A 27,796-nucleotide genomic window follows, 5' to 3' on the forward strand; every position below is an offset into this window, starting at 1 on the left:
TGAGCAACTTTTCCAGGTTTGAAAAACCTCAACACAAACGCGCGACGGCGCTCTATCAACTTCAGCCTCCCGAACCGGGGCTGTACCCAGGAGAGAACTACAACGCCCAGCAGCCCCGACAGGCGTAAAGACTCCCAACTTCCGGGGCGTTGCTCACCATCGGCCAGCAGCGCCAGTGCCACTCGGTCCCTCAAGAAGCCGCAGGGGTTCGGGCCGGCAGCAGAAGCTGGAGTCGTAAGGCAGTGGGCCGCTGTCTGCCCAGCGAGACGGAGGGCTCAGGACGCGACCCTGTGTGTTGGAAGCTGCAGGAGGCGGAGCCGGGTTGCGGGGTACGCGTTGACGTCACATCCGCTGGGCGGGGCCGCAAGGAACCCGCGCAAATTGAAAGGTCAGCCTTTCGCGCGCGGTGTAGCCAGGTTCTCCGTGTTCTGTGTCGCTGGCTGTGAGTGCTCTGGCTACAGTGAGTTAGGGGCGTCGGGGCGGGTTTCTCCAACCCCAATCGGCTCCGTTCAAGGGGAGGAGGAGAGTCCCTTCTTGGAAGGTGAGAGGAGCGGGCTGTGCGGAGGCTAATGGGTGGGTTCCCTTGGAGGTCGACCTGCGCGTCACCTCCGACCCTCCTCTCGGGATTCGGGGTCTTCCAGGAGGGGAAGGAGAGAGTCTGGTGTGATCTTCCCATCCCGACAGCAGAGCCCTTAGCCTGAGCGGAGTGTGTGTTGTTTTGTTCCGAGGGGACGTCTGGCTACGAGAGGTCTGCAATTCAGTGAATGGAGGGAGAGAGAGAGAGCAGACGATTCCGGGCTGGAGCAGGCGCCGGGGTTGCCAGACTTCTCTCATTTTCCCGCAGAAGCTGGCAGTCCGGGTTTTACACGCAGTCTCTGCACCTTTAAATGTTGACAAGTACATTTTCCCATAATGTTGTGCAGACCTAAGGAAACGTGTCGTCTGGAATGGGCTTGGGGGCCACGCCTGCACATCTCCGCGAGACCGAGGGATAAAGTGAAGATGGGGCTGTTATTACCGCGAGTGCCACATGCGATCTCTTTGAGATATGTACTCCGTCATTCTTACTGTTGCACGCAGCCATTCTTACTACGCTAAAGAAGAAATACTTATTCGAGGATATTTGCCTGGCCCCGAAGAAAGTTATGTAAATTTCGTGAACTATTATATCCGTTTTCCTCGGAATGAGAGAAAACTCTTTTTAGGTAGCATCTGAGAGGTAAGAGACTTTTTCTGAAACTGTGGCTTGAGGACCACCTGCATCCAGATGAGCTGCTTTGTTTAAAATTTATTCACAGGCTGGGCGCGGTGGCTCAAGCCTGTAATCCCAGCACTTTGGGAGGCCGAGGTGGGCGGATCACGAGGTCAGGAGATCGAGACCATCCTGACTAACACGGTGAAACCCCGTCTCTGCTAAAAATATAAAAATTAGCCGGGCGTGGTAGCGGGCGCCTGTAGTCCCCGCTTATCGGGAGGCTGAGGCAGGAGAATGGCGTGAACCCGGGATGAGGAGCTTGCAGTGAGCCGAGATCCAGCCACTGCACTCCAGCCTGGGCGACAGAGCGAGACTCCATCTCAAAAAAAAGAAAAAAAAAAATTCATTCACAGCAGAACTAGTGAATCCCAGTCACAGAGTGCAGTTGAGAGTCTAAGAACCTCTGAAATTTGAGAACTGGACTAGAACCTTTAGAGCTCTGATAAGGTGTCAACAGGGTAAAGCTGACTCCTGATCCTGTACTTTCTTTCTTCCCTTCCTTCCAAACTTAACGTTTGGTAGGAGAGATTTGTATTACGAAATGCTAAGCAACTGCTCAGTGCCCATTACTAACTTTTTATTGTAGAGTTGTGGAGGGGAGGTCATTTCTTCAGAAAGGGCTGTGACAGTTCCAGAATCTCTGTATAGAAAGGGTTTAGGGGCCTGGAATGGAAGGGGGTGGAAAGTTAAAGCATTTGTCTTGAAGCTGTATTTGCATAGCAGACGCAGTTTCACAATTCTTTGGGGTAGCTTTCAGAGAGACTGATGGAGTTCCCCCTAGACACCACCACTGTTTATTACCAGAATGTTCGTGCTTAGAATAATGCATTCTACTAGCGGTGAATTTCAGTCCTAAACAAGTACAGGATCATTTCTGTAATCCTTTTTGAATTTTTCCTTTGTTTTTTCATTGAAATGCTTACGTTCTTACAAACTGTTTTGAGTTTCTGCTCGTATTTGAATTTGCATGTTGACCCTTATAATTAATACCCTTTGTAGAGGCAATGTGATGCCATCCCACGCATGGTTTTTTTTGTGCCTGGCTCCTTGAAGCGTGTGTTAGGAGTGAAAGTGCCAAAGCACTTTGGAAAGAATAAACAAACATTAAGCAAATGTCAAGTGGCATTAGAGGTAGTATTAGTGATTAATGTAAATTCTACCCTATGGAAATTGTTTGACAGGGAGGAGCCCAGCTAAAATACTAAAGAGCAGTGATTCTTGAATATCTGAACAATTTCTGCCTTGGACTCCAAGCTTTCTCTTTATTTGTCTAAAATGTTTTGATAAATATTTTTCTTTAAATATTACTGTTCTCCCTGTGTCTCTTCATATCAGGTAGTTAATTTGGCACCATGGGGATACACGGATTGCTACAATTTATCAAAGAAGCTTCTGAACCCATCCATGTGAGGAAGTATAAAGGGCAGGTAGTAGCTGTGGATACATATTGCTGGCTTCACAAAGGAGCTATTGCTTGTGCTGAAAAACTAGCCAAAGGTGAACCTACTGATAGGTAAGTCTAGACCTTATATTAATTCTTTGACAATTAAGAATGAGACCTACAGTGCCTTTTTTTCCCCCAGAAACGGATTGTTTTCACTCAATGCCAGAACTTATCAGGAAGTGAAAGTTGTATGTTTTAGAATATTCCCAAATCAGGGATGACTGCCTTCTGTGATAATAGGCCTAGTTTTCTTTCTTTATAATAAGCCGGAGTATCAAGACACTGATGGACAAAGACTATTCATATCTCCTTTATTTTATTTATATATATATATATATATTTATTTATTTATTTATTTTTTTGAGACGCAATTTCTGTTGCCCAGGCTGGAGTGCAGTGGCACAATCTCGGCTCACTGCAACCTCCGCCTCCCAGGTTCAAGCAATTCTCCTGTCTCAACCTCCCAAGTAGCTGGGATTATAGGCACGCACCACCACGCTGGGCTAATTTTTGTATTTTTAGTAGAGACAGGGTTTCACCATGTTGGCCAGGCAGGTCTCGAACTCCTGACCTCAAGTGATCCACCTGCTTTGGCCTCCCAAAGTGCTGAGATTACAGGCATGAGCCACCATGCCTGGCCCAATTCTTAACCTAAGATAAATGTTTTAACAAATGCTTTGAAATCCATGATAATTTCTGACTGCCACATTCTTGGGTACAGAAAACATACTGCTAATCCTGGTTAGCAAAAAAACAAATGTGTTATAAATTTCATTATTATTTCTTATTTGCTTTCTTCTAAATTTTGCTTTATGATCAGCAGGTCCCAATCATTGTTCCATGCCAATGCAAGTTCACTGTCACTGATCTACAACAAATAGAAAAAATAAGGATAACAATGTAGTGAGTCTTTCATCAAGATGACTATATATGATTTAAAAGGTCATCTTTTATTTTCTTTATTTCAGCTGCTAAGTTTGTGTTATGCAAAAAGATTACCTTTAAAGATTGTTTTCCCCTTCCTGTTTTTGAGCTAAAATGTCCTTTTCTTTATAAAATGATAGAAGTTGTAAATGCAGTTGTTTTTGTTCCAATACCTAATGTAATACCTGACCCTCGATTGGATCCGGGATTTGGAAAAAATAGTAGCAGTGGTGTCCTGGAGCCAACTCATATGGGCTCTTTATACACCATGTCTTCTCAGCTCAGCATTCATTGAGTTCACCTAGGTAGCTCATCTGCCATTGAGGAATATTTATCTCAGGGAAATCAGGCACCTCTTCCCCGAGAACTGGTTGTTAAACATTTACCAGGACACCACTGAATATAAGAAACATTACTGAGACAATTGTACCAATTATAATATAAATAGTATTAAATAGTATTATATCACTATTAAATTACTTAGCCGTAATGTGGTATTGTTGGAAGAATCCAGTGTTTACTATTCTTTCAACTTTTCAATAGATTTGACATTTTTTAACATAAAAAAATGAGGGGAAAAGACCAGATTTGAAACCAAAGATGTGAGAATTAGAAGGGATATCAAAGCTTTTTAATTCACAGGTAAGGAAACCAAGGCTTGAAGGATCAAGTAGTTCACCAGACATCACTTGGCTCATAAGTATCCAAGGCAGGATTTGAATCCAAGTCTACTAAGTTAGAGTTCCAATTCCTACGAAAACATTTGCTTAAAATAACAAAATAAAAAACTTTCTCTTTTCATAGTTTTCTCATCTGGCTTAAAATAGGGCAGAAGTATTACCTTAAGAAAGGCGAAGCACTGAAATGTATTTTTCTTTTTTTCCATAGGTATGTAGGATTTTGTATGAAATTTGTAAATATGTTACTATCTCATGGGATCAAGCCTATTCTCGTATTTGATGGATGTACTTTACCTTCTAAAAAGGAAGTAGAGAGATCTAGAAGAGAGTAAGTTAATTCTCTACTTAATCTCTAACTTAATTGCACTAAGATCAGACACTATAGTCTATATGATACCAATTTTTAAAATTTTAAGCCAGGCTCAGTGGCTTGCACCTATTGTCCTAGGTATTCAGGAGGTTGGGGCAAGAGGATCACTTGAGCCCAGGAGTTAAACACTTTAGTGCTCTATGATCATCTCTGTGAATAGCCACTGTACTCCAGCCTGGGCAACATAGTGAGACCCAGTCACTAAAAATTTTCTTTTTCTTTTTATTTTTTGACAGTCTCACTCTATCGCCCAGTCTAGAGTGCAGTGGTGTAATCTTGGCTCGCTGGGACCTCCACCTCCCAGATTCAAGAAGTTTTTGTATCTCAGCCTCCCAAGTAGCTGGGACTACAGGCACGTGCCACCACGCCCGGCTAATTTTTGAATTTTTAGTAGAGATGGGGTTTTGCCATGTTGGCCAGGCTGGTCTCAAACTCCTGGCCTCAAGTGATCTACCCGCCTTGGCCTCCCAAAGTGCTGGAATTACAGGCATGAGCCACTGTGCCTTGCCTAAAAAAAATTAATAAATAAAATTTTAATTTGTTGAGGCTTATTTTATAGCCTAGTATGTGAACAGATTCCCTTAAATGTTATGTATCTGCTACATTATTATCACTTTTGTTTAAAAGTATCTTAGTTACTATATTTTCTTTGACATAAAGAATTGCTGTGGAAAAGTGTAATGGTAATCTTGTGTGTTTGTGTGCATATAATCATTCTAAATCACTTGTTATTTTTGCCTTAGAAGCCCAGAGCATCTGGGTTAATGTTCTCAAGGACCTGGGGTGTACTTTCTAATGAGTCAAAAACTTTTTTCAATTCTAGGAAAGCTTCTTGAATTATAGTTTTGTTACAGTTTCTTGAGTCAGCGTCTTAAATGTTTTATATTTTAAAAATGTTCTTCCCTTGCAGAAGACGACAAGCCAGTCTTCTTAAGGGAAAGCAGCTTCTTCGTGAGGGGAAAGTCTCGGAAGCCCGAGAGTGTTTCACCCGGTCTGTCAACATCACCCATGCCATGGCCCACAAAGTAATTAAAGTAAGCCACTGGAAAATGAAGACAAAGGGGCAGTTGGGCAGGTTCACCAAAGCTAGTTACAACTTGTTTATTAATGGGAGAGGAAGAAAATCAAGGGTGGAAAATTGTTCTAGGCCTAACTTCAAGTAAAGGGCAGATGTCAGAAGAAGAAGGGAACAGCATCATTAGTTAGAGAATTCTGACTTCAACAATTTCCGAGGAGAAATCCTAAGGCATAAGTAAGGCCCCTCTCTCTTTAGTCATATTGTTCCATAGCAGTGGAAGGAACAGGACCAGACACGGTGGCTCACACCTGTAATCCCAGCACTTTGGGACGCTGAGGCAGGAGGATCATTTGAGCTCAGGAGTTTGAGACCATCCTGGGCAACATGATGAGACCCTGTCTTTATTTAAAATAAAAAAATAAAGAGATGGAAGGAACAAATTCCTGGAGGCGTCGGTCTCACCCAACTCACCTATAGTCTTCAACACTTACTGTAACTGGCACTCCTGAATGACAGATCTGTGATTTAGCTTTGTTGCCCCAGGCACCCTACAGACTTCTGTTCCCTTTTGCCTCCTCCTTGCAGCAGCTTCTTTCCTTATTCCTGTACATCTTAGTGTCAAGGTGCCCACAGTCCCAGCCCTCACTTTCCCCTTTTTAGAGCCTACTTGGTAAAGGCGTTGTGGTTTTATTGTTCGTTTGCTTGTTTTAAGGCGGAGTTTCGCTCTCGTTGCCCAGGCTGGAGCGCGATGGCACGATCTCGGTTCACTGCAACCTCCACCTCCTGGGTTCAAGCGATTCTCCTGCCTCAGCCTCCCAAGTAGCTGGGGTTACAGGCATGCGCCACCACGCCTGGCTAATTTTGTATTTTTAGTAGAGACGGGTTTCACCATGTTGGTCACGCTGGTCTCAAACTCCCAACCTCAGGTGATCCGCCCACCTCGGCCTCCCAAAGTGCTCGGATTACAGGGGTGAGCCACCGTGCCCGGCCTGTTAAAGGTATGATGAGGCCGGGCGCGGTGGCTCAAGCCTGTAATCCCAGCACTTTGGGAGGCCGAGACGGGCGGATCACGAGGTCAGGAGATGGAGACCATCCTGGCTAACACGGTGAAACCCCGTCTCTACTAAAAAATACAAAAAACTAGCTGGGCGAGGTGGCGAGCGCCTGTAGTCCCAGCTACTCGGGAGGCTGAGGCAGGAGAATGGCGTGAACCCAGGAGGCGGAGCTTGCAGTGAGCTGAGATCCGGCCACTGCACTCCAGTCCAGGCGACAGAGCGAGACTCCGTCTCAAAAAAAAAAAAAAAAAAAAAAANCGGGAGGCTGAGGCAGGAGAATGGCGTGAACCCAGGAGGCGGAGCTTGCAGTGAGCTGAGATCCGGCCACTGCACTCCAGTCCAGGCGACAGAGCGAGACTCCGTCTCAAAAAAAAAAAAAAAAAAAAAAAAAAGGTATGATGATAAAGGTGGAGTCAGCTTTTTCTAGCTTACAGTTCTGACATCCAGTTCCTGAGCTAAAATAGGCACTACAGTTCCGATTTTGGCTTTGTCATTTGAGTCTCTGGCTCTTTCTGTATGGGTCAAGCTAGAAGGAAAGGGTGAGATGCAGGAGAGAGAGAGTGTGATGTATAGGGAAATGTGTGCTCTGTGTAGTCGGGAGAAGAGAGGCTGCATCGTGTGCGGAAGTAGAGGAGAAACCCTGATTGGACATAAATAGTGGTGTAAAAGGATGAGAGTAGGACTATTGCTGGACAAAAAAAGAAAAAAAAATGAGAAAAATAGCAAATTGCAAATTGTCACCAAAATTGATAGCAGCAGGATCTTGATACCTCTTTCCTCCTCTTTTTTTCTTCCCTTTTTTTTTTTTTTTCCCCAAAGCCTCTCTTCAGGCCTTGGGAACCATTTTTCCATAGTTTAGAACATGGAAGTTCCAGTTCCAACTGGCTAGATTTTGACACAGAGGCTATGATAGGGACTGTTTTTCTTAGCAAGGTTATTTTAAAAGTATTTTTTCATAATGCATTGGTTTAAATATAGTGCTATAGTCTATAATATATATGTAAGATATATTATTAGAGGAGAGTTGTATTTGTGTGTATACATATACACACACGTGTATATATTTTCCCCTAAGACATTGCTGAATATGGTCTATAATTTTATCAATACTATGTCAGTACACTGATTTTCGTAGCCTGACAGGACAACCTGTTATTTTTATGGGGAACATATATTCAAAACTCCAAACAAATGTATATTTTTGGAACATAGCCATTCTTAAGATGGAAGCTTTCTATAATATAAAATAATTGGGCCAGACACAATGGCTCAACTCTTACAATGCCAACACTTTGGGAAACTGAAGCGAGTGGATCACTTGTGTCCAGGAGTTTGAGACCAGCCTAGACAACATGGCAAAACCTTGTCTCCACAAAAAATACAAAAAAATTAGCTGGGCATGGTGGCATGCACCTGTAGTCCCACCTACTCGGGAGGCTGAGGTGGGAAGCCCAGGAGGTCAAAGCTGCAGTGCACCCTGCCGGCTGGCACTACTGCACTCCAGCCTGGGTGACAGAGCCAGAACCTAGCTCCAAAAAATAACATAATTACTTGTGTAACTTGTAGGATTCTTTTTTCCTCTGGCTGTGTAGCAGTATTTCTTTTCTCCAAATTTTATAAATTGAGTTTTAAAAAATGTCTTAGTGGCTATATAATTAGTTCAACATATACTGAAACTTATAGTAGAAAAACTCTACTTCAAAGGAAATGATTTCTCAAAGTAATATTAGCATGTGTGTACTGAGGCTAGTCATAAAGTGGGTTTGAAACAGGAAGTTGTTTAGTACTTTCCAAATGCCGTGCTAGAGATTCACTTTGATTCTCTTCCAGGCTGCCCGGTCTCAGGGCGTAGATTGCCTCGTGGCTCCCTATGAAGCTGATGCGCAGTTGGCCTATCTTAACAAAGCGGGAATTGTACAAGCCATAATTACAGAGGACTCGGATCTCCTAGCTTTTGGCTGTAAAAAGGTACTCAACTCTGACTACTATGTATTACTTTTCTGTGTAGATAGAGGTAGTGTAAATCAAGAAGCTGAAGATTTTCCTGTCCAGGAAATTATTATAATTTATAATATTTACAATACTTATAAAGTTTTATAAAATAAATTAATAGAATAGTTGCAACTGACATCTATTTTTATAATGTTAATAATTATTTAAAATGAAAAGAAGGGTTTTGCTGCTTGATGTTTGTGTACTCTGGATACTTTTTCAAAGTAAGCCCTTTAGGTTGGAGGGGTTTATTATTGTTTTATGCAAATTCTTTAGTAGAATGTGGACCTATCAGTTTTGTTTTTTAATAATAACAACATATGCTTTATATTTCTTGATTAGGTTAGGTATACTAACTTATGTACTAATGGGTTGCGATGCAGTTATTTAGAATTATGTATAAAACTATTTCATGGAAAACTTTAGGGGAGAATTAAGATACAAAACTACAGGATGTTCTCATTTTTGTTAATGCCTATATTTATGACTAGAAGAGTCTCTATCAAAAGGTTAATTAATGCTAGGCTACAGTGATGAATGAGGGAATATGGATGACTTGTTTTCTTCCTGAATTTCTATGTTTTCCAAATTTTCTACAATAAACATGTATTGTTTCAACAATAAGGAAAAAGATTACTGAAAAGGTACAAGTGACAGAGAAAGAGAAAATGTTTTTTGTATGCATTACTGTTTGATTATCATGTCAACCCTGTAACATAAGTAGGAAATAAAGAGATGCAAAAAGAGCTTTCTTTATACCAGAATTGTGACAATTGAGTCCTGGCTGTATAGCCTTGTCTAGTTGTATCCTGTGCTTCAGCATAATTTATTTGTAAACTTTGTAGTCATCAGCCTGTCTATCTGTGTCTCCTCTCTTTCAGTGTTATGGTGAAGAACAAGAAAGATTTCTTAAAATTATTGCAGTGGCTTAGATAATGACAAATAAAAGTGGCCCTTCTAGGTATTAACAATTTCCCTTCCTTTTGAAGGTGATTTTAAAGATGGACCAGTTTGGAAATGGACTTGAAATTGATCAAGCTCGGCTAGGAATGTGCAGACAACTTGGGGATATATTCACAGAAGAGAAGTTTCGTTACATGTGTATTCTTTCAGGCTGTGACTACCTTTCATCACTGCGTGGGATTGGATTGGCAAAAGCATGCAAAGTCCTAAGACTAGCCAATAATCCAGATATAGTAAAGGTAAGGGTGAATTGCTAAGTGTCATATTCAGTTTCTGAAGCATTTCCTTAATAAAATAATAAATCAGAATATGGATTTAAATATTCTGTTATGTGAATCACCTATATTACATTACTAAAAGGAGCAAATGACTGAGGCACTAGAACTTTGCTTTAGCAACTAACATATTGGGAAAATCATGTTTTCTGCAATTGGCAAAAAAGTAGTGATTTTTAAAATAAAGACTAGTATAAAGAGTCTCAAGGGCAAAATATTATGGGGTAAAATTAAACTCAGAGTCTTTTGACTTCTGTGCTATAACTCTATAGTAGTTCTCAAACTTTTTGGTCTCAAGATCCATTTGCCCTCCTCAAGCTCTTTATGGTAATATTTTTTGTTTGTGTAGGTGATAGCTATTAATATTTACTGAATTAAAAATTAAAACAAATTTAAATGTTTATCAATACACTTAAACTTTATAATAAACTCATTACATGTTAGCATAAGTAGCATGCTTTTATGAAAAATAAAAATGATAAGAGAGAGGAATCATGCATTTATGCAAATCTCTTTAATGTGGCCTAATAGTAAGATAGCTGTATTTGTATGCAAGTTGAACATCCCTAATCCCAAAATCTGAAATGTTCAAAAATCCAAAACTTTTTGAGTCCTGGCATGGCAAGTGAAAAATTCCACACCTCATCTCATGTGAAGGGTACACAAAATTATTAAAAATACTGTATAACGTTACCTTCAGTCTATGTGTGTGAGGCTTATATGAAACATAAATTGAGTTTTTTTTCCTTCACCCTCTTGCTGTCAGTATGTAGAAATGTAAATGAATTTTACGTTTAGACTTGGGCTCCATCCCCAAGTTATCTCATACTGTGTATATGCAGATATTCCACAATCTGAAAAAAATTCAAAATCTGAAATACTTCTGGTGCCGAGCATTTTGGATAATGTGTACCCAACCTGTATCTGCTGCCTCATTAAGTCTCATTTGATATCATGTGTCATATATCCTCTGGAAAATTCTGAGACTCTGCACATCACTACTTTGTAGTTTCTCTTAAAAAATAAACATCAAAGAAGCTCGTTTTCCCCCTTGGATATTCTCTAAAGCCCTTACAGTTTGCAGAGCAGAAATTCCATTTTTCTGTTTCCAAGAGTACAAAGCATGAGTCCTCATGGCTAAGAGTGATGTAATGTAATGGAAAGATCTCTAGGTTGGAAGATAGTGTCCCAGGTAGGAATAGGACCACATGCCTTAACTAGCCTGTGACTCCAGGATCCCTTTGGTTCTCTGGGTCTTCCCTTTTTCATCTATGAATTTCCTGTGCAGTGTTTAGGATCCTTTCCAGTTTTAAGCATCCATGACTGTCACAGAAATCAGAATGTCAACTTGGTTTAAAAATATGATCTCGGAATATTTGGATTTTTTTTAATTTTCAGGTTTTGGATGTTCTTTGTTTTTTCCTTTCTTGATAAAAAGGACTTTGAAGTTGAATGAATAATGTATCTCAGAGTTACACCTAGAAACACAAACTTGATGTATTATATAACTGTATGTTTTTATCCCTCAAATTAGTAATAAAAAAAACAAAGAAAATACTAGTTATGAGACTTAGAATTTTAAGTGATACAACATGGTTGTGTTAGCTGGTGGAATTTTTTTACGTAGATGAAAGCAGTGAATGTTTCAATCCCTCTTCATGACCCTGTAATGTAAATCAGTCAGCCTTGAGGTTAATATGTTCCCTGTTCTTTAGTTGCAGATAAAATATTTTTGCATGCATTGTTAGGTTATCAAGAAAATTGGACATTATCTCAAGATGAATATCACGGTACCAGAGGATTACATCAAAGGATTTATTCGGGCCAACAATACCTTCCTCTATCAGCTAGTTTTTGATCCCATCAAAAGGAAACTTATTCCTCTGAACGCCTATGAAGATGATGTTGATCCTGAAACACTAAGCTACGCTGGGCAGTATCCTTTCTGAACCAGAATGGTAGAATTTGAGTATTTTTCTTCAATACTTTTATGGTGATATTTTTTGTGAGGCCTTTAGTAAAAAGCTTGCACATTATTTTTTGCTTTTTTTTAATAGTGAAATCTGTATATTGTTCATTTAAATTACCATGCTAGTAAAAATTTAGAACAACTTTTTGTTCATAAACCAAAGGCTCATCCGCTATGCATTCTCCTTAGACTGACTGACAGGAGCATACAGAGGGTCCATCACTTACGGTACACATTCCAAAGGTGGCTCTTGAGAGGACCTCCTTGTGGCAAGCAAGCTCAACTTATCAGGAGGAGCATTCTGGGCATTTGAGTGCACCAGGAGAGGATGCCCTTCCCCTAGCCACCGGCCATGTGTGTGCAGGCTGATTCAGAGCCCTGAGTCACTTAGGTGGTGGCTAGGACTTTCCCCTCTGTTTCCCTTGAAAGGGAGGGAGTCAATGATGGCATGGGCCCTCGTCAGAAGACACAATTCCTGCAGGGACAGATAGAGACTAGCAAACTCTGTCTGTGCTTTCAGTAATGCTGATGCATAAAGTAAGGAGACTCCATTTAAGTCATAAACGTATGGATTTTCTGTGACAACAGACAACATTTTTCCATCTTAGTATCATTTGGTTGGTTGGTAATAAATACCTTTTTCCTTAATCTTACTAACCTAGATATGTTGATGATTCCATAGCTCTTCAAATAGCACTTGGAAATAAAGATATAAATACTTTTGAACAGATCGATGACTACAATCCGGACACTGCTATGGTAACGTTTTGATGACCGCTCTATGAAAACACATTTTAGTTATGTGTCAAGAGCTGTGATGAAAGGCAAATCTTCATACACTAAAGCGTCTTTTAAGCGTTTCTATATCCAGGCTCTGTGCAGAGTGTACATTAAAAACAACTTGATCCTAGAGAAATTACATGTATTAGAGCATAGGGATAGTGGTTAATTTTTTAAAATTAAAGAAGTGACTGTTATTTATTATCAAACCCTTATCCTTGAGCATTTCTTTGACTCTACCAAGCATTTGATGCCTGTTTTTCTCATCTCACTCCGTTCAGCTTCTGTGGCATTTGGCTTTACTGAAGACCCAAACCTAGGAATGCTCGGGAGTTAAAGCTGTGTTTTCACTCATGCACAATTTAACAAATATTTAATGCATGCCCTGCTGTTTCTTTAAACAATTTGCTGTTTTCTTTTCTTTTTTTTTTTTGAGACAGCGTTTCACTCTTGTTGCTCAGGCTGGAGTGTGATCTCAGCTCACCACAACCTCCACCTCCCAGGTTCAAGCTATTCTGCCTCAGCCTCCCAAGTAGCTGGGATTACAGTCATGCACCACCACGCCCAGCTAATTTTGTATTTTTAGTAGAGTTGTGGTTTCTCTATTTTGCCCTGGCTGGTCTGGAACTCCCAACCTCAGGTGATCCACCTGCCTTGGTCTCCCAAAGTGCTGGGATTACAGGCATGAACCACCGCGCCTGGCCACAATTTGCTGTTTTCTTCTGCTTCTTCAGTATTGTATGTATTCCTTAAGATACTGTCTCCCATCATTCTCTTTCTCTTTGTATTCCTATTTATCCTCTGTTCTCTTTTCTGTTTACATTTCTTCCTTAGGTAAATCCATAGAGCTTTAATCCCATTTACATAAAGAACTCACATCTCCATCTTTACTCCAGTCTCTTTCCTGTACACCAACCACAGAATTCTCTCACCATCTCTTGCAGCTCTGATTTCCTCAAGTCTATTCATAGGCAAAACTAAACTCTTCATGTTTTTAATCAACTTTTAATCACATTTCTCTTTTATGTTTCTACTTAGCACTTACTACTGTACAACATTATGCTTCTATTCTTTTCTGATTCTTTGCAATAGAATGTGGTCTTCATAAAGGCAGAACTTGGTGGTCCTCACTGCTGTATGATGTTTACTATGTTTATATGTTGAGTGAATGAGTGTCACCTATAGGTCTCACACCCGAAAACTCGGAAGTAAACTTTGGCTTCCATTTCGTTGCTACAACCTCTTGCCTCTTTGAGTTGTCCTTCTGGTTAACATTTGCTTCTTTCCGCAAGCTTCCAGTTTAATTCTTGCTCACTACTTTATCGCTTTACTAAACATTTATCAAGCACCAAAACAATGTAATTAGGTTAGCTAGGGTTCTGGAATATGAAGAAAAATAAGAAATATAGGAAAAGTAAGATCCTTGCCGGTCAAATGCCCATTGCCTAAATAGGAAGGAGATGTGATTCTATAGAGAGAAATGCAGTAAGTGCTATACTAAAGGTGTATTCTAGGCTCTGTGGAAACAAAAAGCATGTCCCTCACTCCACCTAAGTGACAAACATTTTCGTAATAATAATGGCAAACATTTTCTGAGCATTTACTATGTTCCAGGTGCTCTTTTAAGCACCTTAGACATAGTAACTCATTTACTCTTCAGAAAGCCTCTGAAGTCCGCACCGTTCTCATTTTACAGAGGAGGAAACAGCTAGAAGACACTTAACTAATGTTTCCAGCTCACCATTTTAATAAATAGGGAAGCTGTGATTCCAAGCCAAGCTCCTACTGTCTGCTCAAGGAGAAACTGATGTGTATCCTCAGTTTGCAAGGATTAGTAGAGTTTTTCAAGATGGGTGAGTGATTTCTGGCTAAAAAACAAAAAAAAGCAGTGTATGTAGAAAAAGTGATATATTAAGGGAATTCTTAGATTGTTCATTATGGATGGACTAAGAATGTCTTAGTGTTTACCATGTAAAGGAACCAGATCTTGAGAAAAAAAGAAGTAAGCCTGGAAAAGATGACCCCTAACAAACTGGTGATCCACTGAGCACTGAAAGTAACCATTACTGTAAGCGGAAATAAGCCAGGCCTACCAAGAGAGCACAAATCCATAACAACACTAAAAATGAACTTTATCAACTTCAGTTATGTAAACCTTCCACTCAGGTTGCCATTTCCCTATTTTCTCGCCTTGCCCCATCTAATATGGTAGCCACTGGCCGTGTATGGCTATTTAAATTTGTTAAAATTAAATAAAATTGCTATTTTAGTTATTCAGTTAGAGTAGCCACCTTTCAAGTGCTTAGTGGCTAACACTGGACAACACAGAACTGTTCTATCAGTGCAGGAAATTCTGTTGAATTGTTTACTTCTATCATGTTTTTATATCTAGGGACTCTAATTGTCTGTTTTTTGAAGATTTGGATGTCATCTCTTACCTTTCTCTCAGAATATGATAATGTTTTGAGTTTTCTTCCACTCTCTGTAACTGCTGTGTACTTTTCTCCTCTGTTGATATTTCCTCCCTCATGGTGGAAACTTCTGTGCAGCCATATTCGAAGGGGCCCCGAAAAGCTCCTGGGGAGCGCTGTGTGAGTGTGTGGGGCTTCTGATGTTGGACTTCATTCTCGGGTGACGTGGTTGGTAACACATTAGATTTGATTTGTGAATTCTCCAATGTTGGAATGTTCTCTGCACAGTTACGTTTTTCCAAAAAGAGATGTCTGCCAAGGGTGTTTAAACTTTGGCTGGCTGTATTTTGAGAGCAGGATAGGGAAAGTGAGTTGGGACAGGCCAGGAAAGGGTAGCATGCATGGTTCCTTGCCATTCAATATTTAGCCTTTGTTTCATCTCTGTTTTCAGACAAATGAATCTCTCTACCTTCAGAAATGCCTGCTACAGAGTCTCTTACTCTCTGTGGGTTTCAATTGTTCTAGTTCTGAAGGCAGGTAGATGTTTGTTGATTTGGCTGTGTGGTCAGGTTGGAGGTGGGGACAAGGGGTCAAATAATCCTCTCTTTAGTGAGTTATCCCCCCACCAGGAGCTTCTGTAACTCCCAGGCTTTAATTCTCAAGCCTTTCTCCAGGTTTCTGTAGGTGGAATTGGCTTCTCTTTGATACTCTCTTCTGCCAACAAAGTCTTTTAATGTCTTCCATCTATATTCTCTCTTCACTGTGGTTTAGAAGTTACAGATTATCTCCTAATTTTATTGCAGATGAAGTTTGTGCTTCTTATTCTTATTGTTTTGAGGAATGATTATGGAAAGAAGGAGACTGAAAAGTCCTATCTTTACATACCTGAACTATTGATAGTATTTGTCATTTCTTTCTTTTTTTTTTTTTTTTTAATTTGAGGCAGGGTCTCTTTCTCTGTCCTCCAGGCTAGAGTGCAGTGGCACCATCAAAGCTCCTGGGCTCAAGCGATCTTCAGTAACTGGCATCAAGCCTCTTGAGTAGCTGCAACTGCAGGCACACGCCACTATGCCTGGCTGATTTTGTGTGTGTGTCTGTGGGGTCTCGCTATATTGCCCAGGCTAGTCTTGAACTCCTGGCCTGAAGCAGTCATTCTGCCTTGGCCTCCAAAACTGCTGAGGTCACACATGTGGAGCCACCACACCTGGCCACAGCATTATAATTTTTTTGTTTTTGAGTTGGAGTCTCGCTCTGTCACCCAGGCTGGAGCGCAGTGGCATGATTTTAGCTCACTGCAACCTCTGCCTCTGAGTTTCAAGTGATTCTCCTGCCTCAGACTCCCAAGTAGCTAGAATTACAAGCATGTGGCACCACGCCTGACTGATTTTTGTATTTTCAGTAGAGATGGGGTTTCACCATATTAGCCAGGCTGGTCTTGAACTGACCTCAGGTGATCCGCCCACCTCGGCCTCCCAAAGTGCTAGGATTACAAGTGTGAGCCACCACACCCAGCCTATAATTTCATTAAGAATGATTCTTAAGCTTTTCCTTTGTCTCAGAAACTCAAAAATAGTTGGGTATGTTGAGTATGTTCCATTACCAATGGCAATGTTACGGAACGCTAAGATGGCCATCCTTCATCAGCTCAAATCCCTGTCAGATTTTTATCCTTCTCAGAGAAATTTCTGTAGGAACCATAATTGTACACCAAATGAATTTTTTTAATCTAAAATTTATTTTTCCCAGTCTGGTTTTCTACTTGTCTATTTCTCTTTTATTTAGTAAAACCATCAGTGGGATCTAATGCCATGAGCCATACTGATAAAGCTATTTTTTTATATTCATTCCCTCAATTAAATTACCTTCCTTATTAATTCTCAAAGGGTATTCTGAATAATGTCATCTGTTATATTTGTTTTTATTTTTCCCTTTCTTTAAGTGAAAGGCTTAGATTAGATTCTGAGTTCATGTGGGATTTTTGTCAGTTGGGATTGTAATGATTTTTTTTATATCTTTGCTAATTTTTTCCCTTTTGCTGTCCTTCTCTATTCAAATATCATTGACATCCTCTTAGATCCTTGTCTTCCAAAATATGTAGTAATTGTGAATAACTTATTTTTTTTTTTGAAACGGAGTCTCCCTCTCGGCTCACTGCAACCTCCACCATCTGGGTTCAAGTGATTCTCCTGCCTCAGCCTCCCAAGTAGCTGGGATTAGAGGTGCGTGCCACCACACCTGGCTAGTTTTTGTACTTTTAGTAGTGGCGGGGTTTCACACTGTTGGCCAGGCTGGTCTCAAGCTCCTGACCTCAAGTGATCTGCCTGCCTCGGCCTCCCAAAATGAAGGGATTGTAGGCATGAGCCACCGTGCCTGGCTGCTTTCCATGTTAAAGACACCTTTTTCCTGACCACATTTCTTCAGTTGCAGTCTTATGTTTTGCACCATTTGTATTAGGAAGATTTTTATTTATTTGTTTGCTTTTAATCTTTTTTTCTACACCTGCTCACGCTCTTGATTTTTTTTTTTTTTTTTTGAAATGAGCTAACAAAGTTGCTTGACTCTCATCAGAAGAAAAACAGGCCTAGGAATATAAGAAACATTTAATGGAAAAGTATAGGACCAGCAAAGTAGGAAATGTTATTCAAGGACAGCTGTTTCATCAACAGCTGTTCTTTTTAAGAGTAACTTAAGATGTTTATTTATAATTTATGTTGATACAGAATGAAATAAATTGATTATTTTCTTTCTGCAAATAACCTTTTTCGTTTTCCTTTTCTAGCCTGCTCATTCAAGAAGTCGTAGTTGGGATGACAAAACATGTCAAAAGTCAGCTAATGTTAGCAGCATTTGGCATAGGAATTACTCTCCCAGACCAGAGTCGGGTATTGTTTCAGATGCCCCACGATTGAAGGAAAATCCGAGTACTGTGGGAGTGAAACGAGTGATTAGTACTAAAGGGTTAAATCTCCCAAGGAAATCATCCATTGTGAAAAGACCAAGAAGTGGTACGTATTTCAGTTTTGCAAAATGCTGGTGAATATGGGTCATATTTAAGAAATCATTGCCCAATGCAAAGTCGTGAAGATTTTCTCCTGTTTTCTTCTAGAAGTTTTATGGTTGTATTAGTCCATTTTCACTCTGCTGATAAAGACATACCTGAGACTGGGCAATTTACAATAGAAAGAGGTTTAATGGACGCACAGTTCCATGTGACTGGGGAGGCCTCACAATTATGGTGGAAGGTGAAAGGCACGTCTCACATGGTGGCAAACGAGAAGAGTGAGAGCCCAGTGAAAGGGGTTTCCCCTCATAAAACCATCAGATCTCATGAGACTTATTCACTACCATGAGAACAGTATGGGGGAAGCAGCCACTATGATTCAGTTACCTCCCACCAGGTCCCTCCCACAACACATAGGAATTATGGGAGATACAATTCAAGATGAGATTTGGGTGGGGACACAGCCAAGCATCATCATTAGTTTTAGCTCTTACATTTTACAGTTTTAGCATGTGAGCCATTTTGAGTTAGTTTTTTTTTTTTTTTAATATGATGTGATGTAAGGATTATGGCTTTTTTTTTACCTTGTATATATGGCTGTCCATATATTGTTCCAGCAATATATGTTCCAGCACCCTTTGTTAAAAAGTTTTCCTTTCCCCGTTTAATTGCCTTGGCACATCTGTTTAAAATCAGCTGACCACATATATGTGGATCTTTTTCTGAACTCTGTTATTCTGTACTATTGCTCTCCATACCTATCTTTACATCAGACAAACTTTTGATTACTGTGGCTTTATAGGAAATCTTGAAGTGGGACAGTGTAAGTCTCTTAAGTTTGTTTTCTTTTGAAAAGTTGTTTTGGCCATTCCATGTTTTTCACATTTCCATGTACATTTTAGAATTTAGCTTTTTAATTTCTATTAAAAAAAGGCCAGGCATAGTGGTTTGCACCTACTTAACTGCAATGTTTTGGGAGGCCAAGGCAGGTGGATTGCTTGAGCCCGGGAGTTCAGGACCAGGCTTGGCAACATACTGAGACCCTGTCTCTGCAAAAAAAATTTTTAAGGCCGGGTGCAGTGGCTCACACCTATAATCCCAGCACTTTGGGAGGCCGAGGCAGGCAGATAACTTGAGATCAGGTGCTCCAAGACCAGCCTGGCCAACATGGCAAAACCCCATCTCTACTAAAAATACAAAAAATTAGCCAGGCATGGTGGCACACATCTGTAATCCCAGCTACTTGTGAGGCTGAGACAGGGGAATCACTTGAACCTGGAAGGCAGAGGAAGTTAAGAAAGTTGTCAGCTGGTTATTCTCCAAAGCTACAGCTTCCCTGCTCAAAGGGTCTTACTAGTTCAGAATACATTATCGTAAAACAAAAAATAAAAACAAAAGAAATTTTTTAAAAATTAGCCGAATATGGTGATGCGTGTCTGTAGTCCCGTCTACTTAGGAGGTTGAGGTGGGAGGATCACTTGAGCCTCTGAGTTCGAGGCTGCAGTGAGCCGTGGTCACATCACTGCGCCCCAGCCTGAGTGACAGAACAAGACACTGTCTCAAAACAGATAAAAAATAAAAATAAAAAGTCTATTGAGATTTAGTTGAATCCATACATCAATTTGGAGAAAGTTGACATTTTAACAATACTGAGTTTTCTGATTCATTCATTTAAGTCTTTAATGCTTTGTAGCTTTCATTGTACAGATCTTAACATATCTGTTGTCAAATTTATCTTTATATATCAGATTTTTGATGCTGCTGTAAATAGTGTTTTCAGTTTTGTTTTCTAGTTGTTAATTGATAGTATATAGAAATACCGTTGATTTTTGTACATTAATCATATATTTGCAACCTTACTCACATCACATATTAGTTCAAGTATCTCTTTTGTGGAATATATAGGATTTTCTATATAAATGACTATGTCTCCTGTGAATAAGAACAATCTTGCTTCTCCTTTTCCAGTTTAAATACCTTTTATTTGTTTTTCTTAGTATAAGAATCTAAGCTTGTTTTCTTTTGAACTGCCTAATTTCAAGATTATACTGCCTGACTTCAGGATTTCCTATAAACCACAGTGTGTGATGTAACAGTGTGTCTGATGTAAAGATAGGTAAGGAGAGCTTTGGTGCAGAATAATAGAGTTCAGAAAAAGATCCACATATGTGGTCAGCTGATTTTGAACAGATGTGCCAAGGCAATTAAATGGGGAAAGGAAACTAGAATCTCTAGTACAATATTGAACAGAAGTGCTGAGAGTAATATACTAGGTATTGGGGAAACCTGGGAATATTTTCGCCACAGAGGATGTTTAACATGGAAACAATGATTATAATTGCTTCCTTCTCTCTTAACTTCCTTCCCTCAGACATCTACATCAGTGAAGGAAATAGCAACAATTAAAATAAAGACTTGCAGATTTTAATTCATGCTTTTATTTTTCAAATTTAAATATAGATTATACATATTCAGCTGAAATATCCTGATTCCTTATGAACCTAAATGATTTTCATGATAATTATCTCTGAACCTTTGTTTCTTCATATGAAATAAAAGGTTTTTGTGTATGTTATATAAGATAATATATACTTGTTATAGAAGAAGTACACTGTACATACATGTTCTTTCCTTCCTTCCTTCCTTCCTTCCTCCCTCCCTCCCTCCCTCCCTCCCTTCCTTCCTTCCTTCCTCCCTTCTTTCAACAGAGTGTGGCCTGTGTCACCCAGGCTGGAGTGCAGTGGCGTGTTCTCAGCTCACTGCAGCCTCCACCTCCTGGGCTCAAGGAATTCTCTACCTCAGCCTCCCGAGTAGCCAGGATACAAGTGTCCACCACCACACCTGGCTAATTTTTGTATTTTTAGTAGAGATGGGGTTTCACCATGTTGGCCAGGCTGGTCTTGAACTCCTGACATCATGATCCACCTGCCTCGGCCTCCCAAAGTGCTGGGAATGCGGGTGTGAGCCACTGCACCTGGCCTGTACATGTTCTTTCATTTTCTTCTGCTATGATCAAGATATGCTGTCCATTTTATGTAGATAGCTCACTATCAGCAAGTTTACAAGTTCTTTATGTCAGACTAAGTCTGCTTTTTTGTAACTACAACTTATCAATAGGTTTTATCCCCTTTCTACACTCACAAACACAAAAACAAAACAAAAGAACTAGAGCAAGTTTAATTCCTATTTTATGTACCAGCCCCTCAGATGATTTAAAGATAGCCATTGTGACCCTCCTAAATTTCTCTTCCAGGCTATTATGTTCCTTGGACATTCAGGTTGTGCTCTGGATATAATACAGGTTTTTAATAATAGCATAATTGTTAAAGTGAGTATGATTATTGAAATGTGGTCTGCTTACCACAGAATAAATATTTAGAATTGTGGCACTATTTCAGTCCTGTGCTTGTATTATTGCAAACTAAGATTGCATTCACATTCTTGCAATCTGGCATTTTACTGGAATTTGCTGAGTTGATAATTGATATTTGCCAGTTGCTGTTAAGCCAGGTCTAGTTACATTTTAAACTTAAATGTGGGTTAACTCATTCCTCTTACAATAATCTTAATTCATTTTAGTTCATTGTTCTGCCTGTTGATTTTTTTTGTTTGAATCTTTGTATTTTCTAACAAATGGGTATTATCTATGTCATCTGGAAATTGATGAGTCTAAAAGTTTTGGTTGCAGTATGTCTGCTTTTATAATGTTTAACTGAATCAGAGCAAGTACAGAAATCTGGAGCATGTGAGACAGACTTCCTTTTGACTGACAGTTGCCAGTAGTAGTCTTCTAGGCCTGCGCAACTTGCTGCAAATCCCCATAACTAATATACAGTAGATAGCGCTTTGCATCATCTGCTAGGATGATGCGAGAGACACTCAAGTGTCTTGCCAAATTCAAGACATGCTTAACTTACGGAGTCCCCAAACAGCTATGCTAATAACCTTATTGAGAAAAAAAAATGAGGTTAATCTGGTGTGGCTTCTGAAAGCCTTGTTGGGGAGCCTGGAACACTTGTTTTTCTTCTTCTGCAAGGACTCACAATTCCCTGCATAATAAACAGATTTCACTTTTGCCAGGAATCAACATCTAATTTGCTGATACAGCTTTTCAAAAATCTGTGCCTTAAAAATATGAGACATCTTGTTTCTGGTATTTTGGTAGCCCCAACCTATCTTATCAACTTCACAAAGCTTACGGTAGTGTACACTTACACCTCTGTGGAGAAGAAGCTGTACAGACTCAGAATCAGTCAAAGTGATTCAAAGAACCTTAGTGCTGACTCTATGTACTTACCTATCTCAGACTTTAAACTTTTGTTATTAGTCTTATGATTTATTTTAGTACCACAGAATATATTTGACACACAGCAATCTTCTTGGGCCTCATAGTGAAGTAATGAGGATCAGAGCTGCAGCACAAATTACCTAGGACTATTTGACAGTCACAATGTACATCAAAACCCAGAACACATAAACCATATGTATCAATAGCTGCTGGTTTTATTGGAACATTTTAACAATTGATCATTAACCATATATTTACATATAAATTTTCCTGGAGAATTTTTTATATTCAAAATTAGACCCTTAGTATAATGAATACATCGCCACACAGGATTGATTATGCTCTGAAATTTTGATTTGGGTAATTTTAACATGAAATCGTATAAACAGCTGATATTAAACTAATGTGTGAAATTATAAAACAGAGCTAAGGGAATTTTTTTGAATCATCCTTATCCTTATGTTTTCTTTTATGAGGCATGGTTTTTTTTTAAAAAAATAAGTCCTTATTTTTAGGACAATGTGATGTAGACTGAAGTTAAGGCCAAATCTCTTAACAAAGATTTACAGATAATTTTGTTTTTATTTAGAAGAGTTGTCAGAAGATGACCTGTTGAGTCAGTATTCTCCTTCATTTACAAAGAAGACCAAGAGAAATAGCTATGAAGGCAATAAATCATTGAGTTCTTCTGAAGTGTTTGTGCCTGATCTGGTAAATGGACCTACTAACACAAAGAGCGTAAGCACTCCACCTAGGACGAGAAATAAATTCGCCACATTTTTACAAAGGAAAAATGAAGAAAGTGGTGCAGTTGTGGTTCCAGGGACCAGAAGCAGGTATAGTTATATCTCCAGAATGTTGATTGTCTGTTGTATTATGTATTCTGTTGGTATTTATTTTGTCTTTTTTAAAAATTAATTTATTATACGTTAAGTTCTGGGGTACATGTGCAGAACGTGCAGTTTTGTTGCATGGGTATACACATGCCATGGTGCACCCATCAACTCATCACCTACATTAGGTATTTCTCCCAATGTTATCCCTCCCCTAGCCCTCCATCCCCCGACAGGCCAGGGTGTGTGATGTTCCCCTCCCTGTGTCCATGTGTTCTCATTGTTCAACTCCCAGTTATAAATGAGAACATGCAGTGTTTGGTTTTCTGTTCATGTGTTAGTTTGCTGAGAATGATGGTTTCCAGCTTCATCCACGTCCCTGCAAAGGACATGAACTCATCCTTTTTTATGACTGCATATATTCCATGGTGTATATGTGCCACATTTTCTGTATCCAGTCTATCACTGATGGGCATTTGGGTTGGTTCCAAGTCTTTGCTATTGTAAATAGTGATGCAATAAACATATGTGTGCATGTGTCTTTATAGTAGAATGATTTATAATCCTTTGGGTATATGCCCACTAATGGGATTGCTGGGTCAAATGATATTTCTAGTTCTAGATCCTTGAGGAGTTGCCACACTGTCTTCCACAATGGTTGAACTAATAGTGTACACTCCCACCATCAGTGTAAAAGCATTCCTATTTCTCCACATCCTCTCCAGCATCTGTTGTTTCCTGACTTTTTAATGATTCCCATTGTAACTGGCGTGAGATGGTATCTCGTTATGGTTTTGATTTGCATTTCTCTAGTGACCAGTGATGATGAGCCTTGAATAAGCATTGAGTCTAGAGGGAAGCAGGTATAGAACCTGCCTTAATCTGATTACAGCTTTATCATGTATTGTCTTAGTTCTGACATAAACCCCTTTAACTTCTAGTACTTTTGTAATCTCTCTGTACAGAATCAGAATAAAAGAGGATTGTAGCCCCTATTATTAATTTTGCATTACAGACATTCTGTTTTTTGCGGAGTTCCCTTCCCCCCCCCTTTTTTTTCTACTTTTTTTGTTTCTTTGAGGGCTTAATACAATTTTGCAAAGTATTTTCAGAAATATATTCTAATGTAGATGACTGGAGCTGTAATATTAATTGAGAACCTGATACCATGCCAGGTGCTATAGTTCACAAATGAGAAAGACAGTTTTTGTTTTCCAGAAGCTTGTAGTTCAGTTGGAAAAATAAATACATAAACAAAAATCTTTCCATATAGTATGGTGAGTACAGAGATAAAGGCATGAATACAGTGTTTTGAGGGCATTCAAGGGGCATCTAATGCTGGGGCAGCGGTTGGAAAGGGTGAGAGGGAAGGGATGAGTGTTGGGTGTCCCTGCCTGGGTTTATTTTTTGTTTGTTTTTTTTTTGTTTTTTTTTTTGAGACGGAGTCTCACTGTGCCTCCCAGGCTGGAGTGCAGTGGCGCGAGCTCGGCTCACTGCAAGCTCCGCCCCCCGGGTTCACGCCATTCTCCCGCCTCAGCCTCCCGAGTAGCTGGGACTACAGGCGCCCGCTACCGCGCCCGGCTAGGTTTTTTTTGTATTTTTAGTAGAGACGGGGTTTCACCATGTTAGCCAGGATAGTCTCGATCTCCTGACCTTGTGATCCACCCGCCTCGGCCTCCCAAAGTGCTGGGATTACAGGCTTGAGCCACCGCGCCCGGCCCCTGCCTGGGTTTAAATGACAGGTGAAGCAGGCAAAGACCAGCGCCAAGTGCCTTCCCAGTAGAGTCAGACGGCTTGAGGAAAGGTGTAAAGATGGGGAGCAGCATGGGACCCAGGACAACTCCTTGCTGTCCATCAGTGCTGTGATGACCTCTGCCAGAATTCAAACTGGGGAAAGGTGGGTGGTGAGGGGGGCAGAAATAGGCAGGAGACCATTCACTGAAGGCTTGTATGCCAATGTGGGAACTTTTAGTCTTCTTTAGAGGCGATTGAAACATTGAGAGGGTCGCTGGGCACGGTGGCTCACGCCTATAATCCCAGCACTTTGGGAGGCTGAGGTGGGTGGAGTTTGAGACTAGCCTGACAAAATGGTGAAACCCTGTCCTTACTAAAAGTACAAAAATTAGCTGGACGTGGTGGTGTGCACCTGTAGTCCCAGCTACGTGGGAGGCTGAGACACGAGAATTGCTTGAACCCGGGAGGAGGTTGCAGTGAACCATCACGCCACTGCAGTCCGGCCTGGGTGAGACAGAGCAAGACTCTGTCTCCAGAAAAAAAGAAAAGAAAAGAAAAGAAACTTTGAGAGGGTTTTAGTCAGGGGAGGTGGTGTATGATTTGATCTCTGTTTTAGGTCAACCATTCTGAGTGCCCGTGAAGAGTGGGTTCAAGAGGGCCACAGGTGGGGCACAAGGATCAGGTGGACTGTTGCTGTAGTCCCTGGGAGCAATGAGATTGTGAAGAGTCAGTTTCATTTGTGGGTTAGGAATTTAGAACCTGGAGTCAGGCTCCCTGGATTTGAATCCTTTGTGTTCATTATGAGATGTGTGACTTGACAAGTTAACTTCTGGGCACTTCAGTTTTCTCCCTTTTTTTTTTTTTTTTTTTTTTTTTTTTTTTTTTTTTTTGAGACGGAGTCTCGCTCTGTCGCCCAGGCTGGAGTGCAGTGGGGCGATCTCGGCTCACTGCAAGCTCCACCTCCCGGGTTCACGCCATTCTCCTGCCTCAGCCTCCCGAGTAGCTGGGACTACAGGCGCCCGCCACCTCGCCCGGCTAGTTTTTTTGTATTTTTAGTAGAGACGGGGTTTCACCGTGTTAGCCAGGATAGTCTCGATCTCCTGACCTCGTGATCCGCCCGTCTCGGCCTCCCAAAGTGCTGGGATTACAGGCTTGAGCCACCGCGCCCGGCCTAGTTTTCTCCTTTTAAAAATGGGGGCTAACAATTATGACAGCCTTAGGACCAATGAGAGGAGTAAATGAGTTACTATTAGCAGTGCACCTAAGGCATTGCCTTACAGGTAGATGATAAACATACAGTAAGTAACTCTTATTATGTTGACTTTAGATGGTGGTGCCACAACATGAAAAAGGAAATGTAAGTGTCAGAAGTGATCTAGGCATCATAGAGTAACACGAAGAGAGAAAAGTTACTGGCTGCTGTATTCCACTAGAAGACTTTGAATGAATAGTCTTTGTTTTTCAAGTTTATTTTTTATTTTTATTTTTATTTTTATTTGAGACGAAATTCCACTCTTGTCGCTCAGGCTGGAGTACAGTGGCGCCATCTTGGTTCACTGCAACCTCCACCTCCCAGGTTCAAGCAATTCTCCTGCCTCAGCCTCCCGAGTAGCTGGGACTACAGGCACCCGCCACCACGCCTAGCCAATTTTTATGTTTTTAGAAGAAACAGGGTTTCACCATTTTGGCCAGGCTGATCTTGAACTCCTGACCTCAAGTGGTCCACACACCTTGGCCTCGCAAAGTGCTGGGATTACAGGTGTGAGTCACCACACCCTGCCCTGTTTTTCAAGTTTAATAAATCAGGCAGCAGTCAGCTTTGTCTAACCATGATGATGGGAGATGAGCATGAAGGAATGAACCACTGGTAGTTTCTTAGTCTCACCTCAGGTGATGTTTCAAACCCTTCTCCCATGGAGTCTTCTCAAGGAAACAGTTGCAATACAATATGATTAAATAATAGTTTTGATTCTACTTTTGCTACTCACCCTCATTAAAGATGCTTGTTAACAGTGGAATGAAAAATTGGCCACAAAAATGGAACAGTGTTCTAGATAATATGCACTGATTGGGCTGGCCACGGTGGCTCACACCTGTAATCCCAGCACTTTGGGAGGCCGAGGTGGGCGGATCATGAGGTCAGGAGATCGAGACCATCCTGGCTAACATGGTAAAACTTCGTCTCTACTAAAAATACAAAAAATTAGCCAGGCGTGGTGGCGGGCGCCTGTAATTCCAGCTATTTGGGAGGCTGAGGCAGGAGAATTGCTTGAACCCGGGCGGCAGAGGTCGCAGTGAGCCAAAATCACACCACTGCACTCCAGCCTGGGTGACAGAGCGAGACTTCGTCTCAAAAGAAAAAAAAAAACACACACACACTAATTAAAAAGTTCTAGAAAGTTGACTTCTCTCACTTGGAACAATTTTTCTAGCTTGGTTTTGCTTTTCCGCTGGGGTGAGAGTAGAGTTTCCCTGTGCTGCTGCTTCACGTTGAGCTCTTCTTTGGAGACAACAAATGAGAATGTGTCTCTACAGGGCTTGCCTATTTACTCATTGTAGAAACTTAAGGAAATCTTCTAGTTTGAGACTGTACATGGCTGCTTTATGTAGTTTAGATGTTTCACTAGCAACTTGTTCAGAGGGTACGTGAAGAAATACCTAGAGAAATAATTTTTTTCTCTATCAGCTTTCTGTGAGAAATAATTATCAGGAGTAAGTCAGTCTTTGATGTATCATTTTATGGCTTATGTTATATAGCAACATTTAATAATGACTAGATAGGACTAGGCTCACGCCTCTAATCT

The 27,796-nt window shown here is 40.5% G+C and overlaps 1 protein-coding gene across 2 annotated transcripts in view; it reads left to right on the forward strand.

Moving 5' to 3' along the window:
* Nucleotides 1-367: 367 nt before the first annotated feature.
* The window catches only part of EXO1 (exonuclease 1), a 42,434-nt gene continuing 15,005 nt past the window's right edge, over nt 368-27,796 (forward strand). Inside the window, exons 1-12 of one of the 2 annotated variants that reach the window (XM_025388986.1) lie at nt 368-541; nt 924-1,219; nt 1,612-1,713; nt 2,591-2,768; nt 4,512-4,631; nt 5,584-5,707; nt 8,577-8,714; nt 9,728-9,940; nt 11,725-11,912; nt 12,608-12,704; nt 17,916-18,141; nt 23,015-23,261. In XM_025388986.1, the coding sequence (XP_025244771.1) occupies nt 2,608-2,768; nt 4,512-4,631; nt 5,584-5,707; nt 8,577-8,714; nt 9,728-9,940; nt 11,725-11,912; nt 12,608-12,704; nt 17,916-18,141; nt 23,015-23,261 (1,514 nt within the window). In that variant the 5' untranslated portion in view covers nt 368-541; nt 924-1,219; nt 1,612-1,713; nt 2,591-2,607. The remainder of the gene's footprint in view (nt 542-923; nt 1,220-1,611; nt 1,714-2,590; nt 2,769-4,511; nt 4,632-5,583; nt 5,708-8,576; nt 8,715-9,727; nt 9,941-11,724; nt 11,913-12,607; nt 12,705-17,915; nt 18,142-23,014; nt 23,262-27,796) is intronic. The other variant, XM_025388994.1, reaches the window with a different exon arrangement.

Source organism: Theropithecus gelada, chromosome 1 (genome assembly GCF_003255815.1).
Source record: "Theropithecus gelada isolate Dixy chromosome 1, Tgel_1.0, whole genome shotgun sequence".
In the NCBI taxonomy this organism is placed as follows: Eukaryota; Metazoa; Chordata; class Mammalia; order Primates; family Cercopithecidae; genus Theropithecus; species Theropithecus gelada.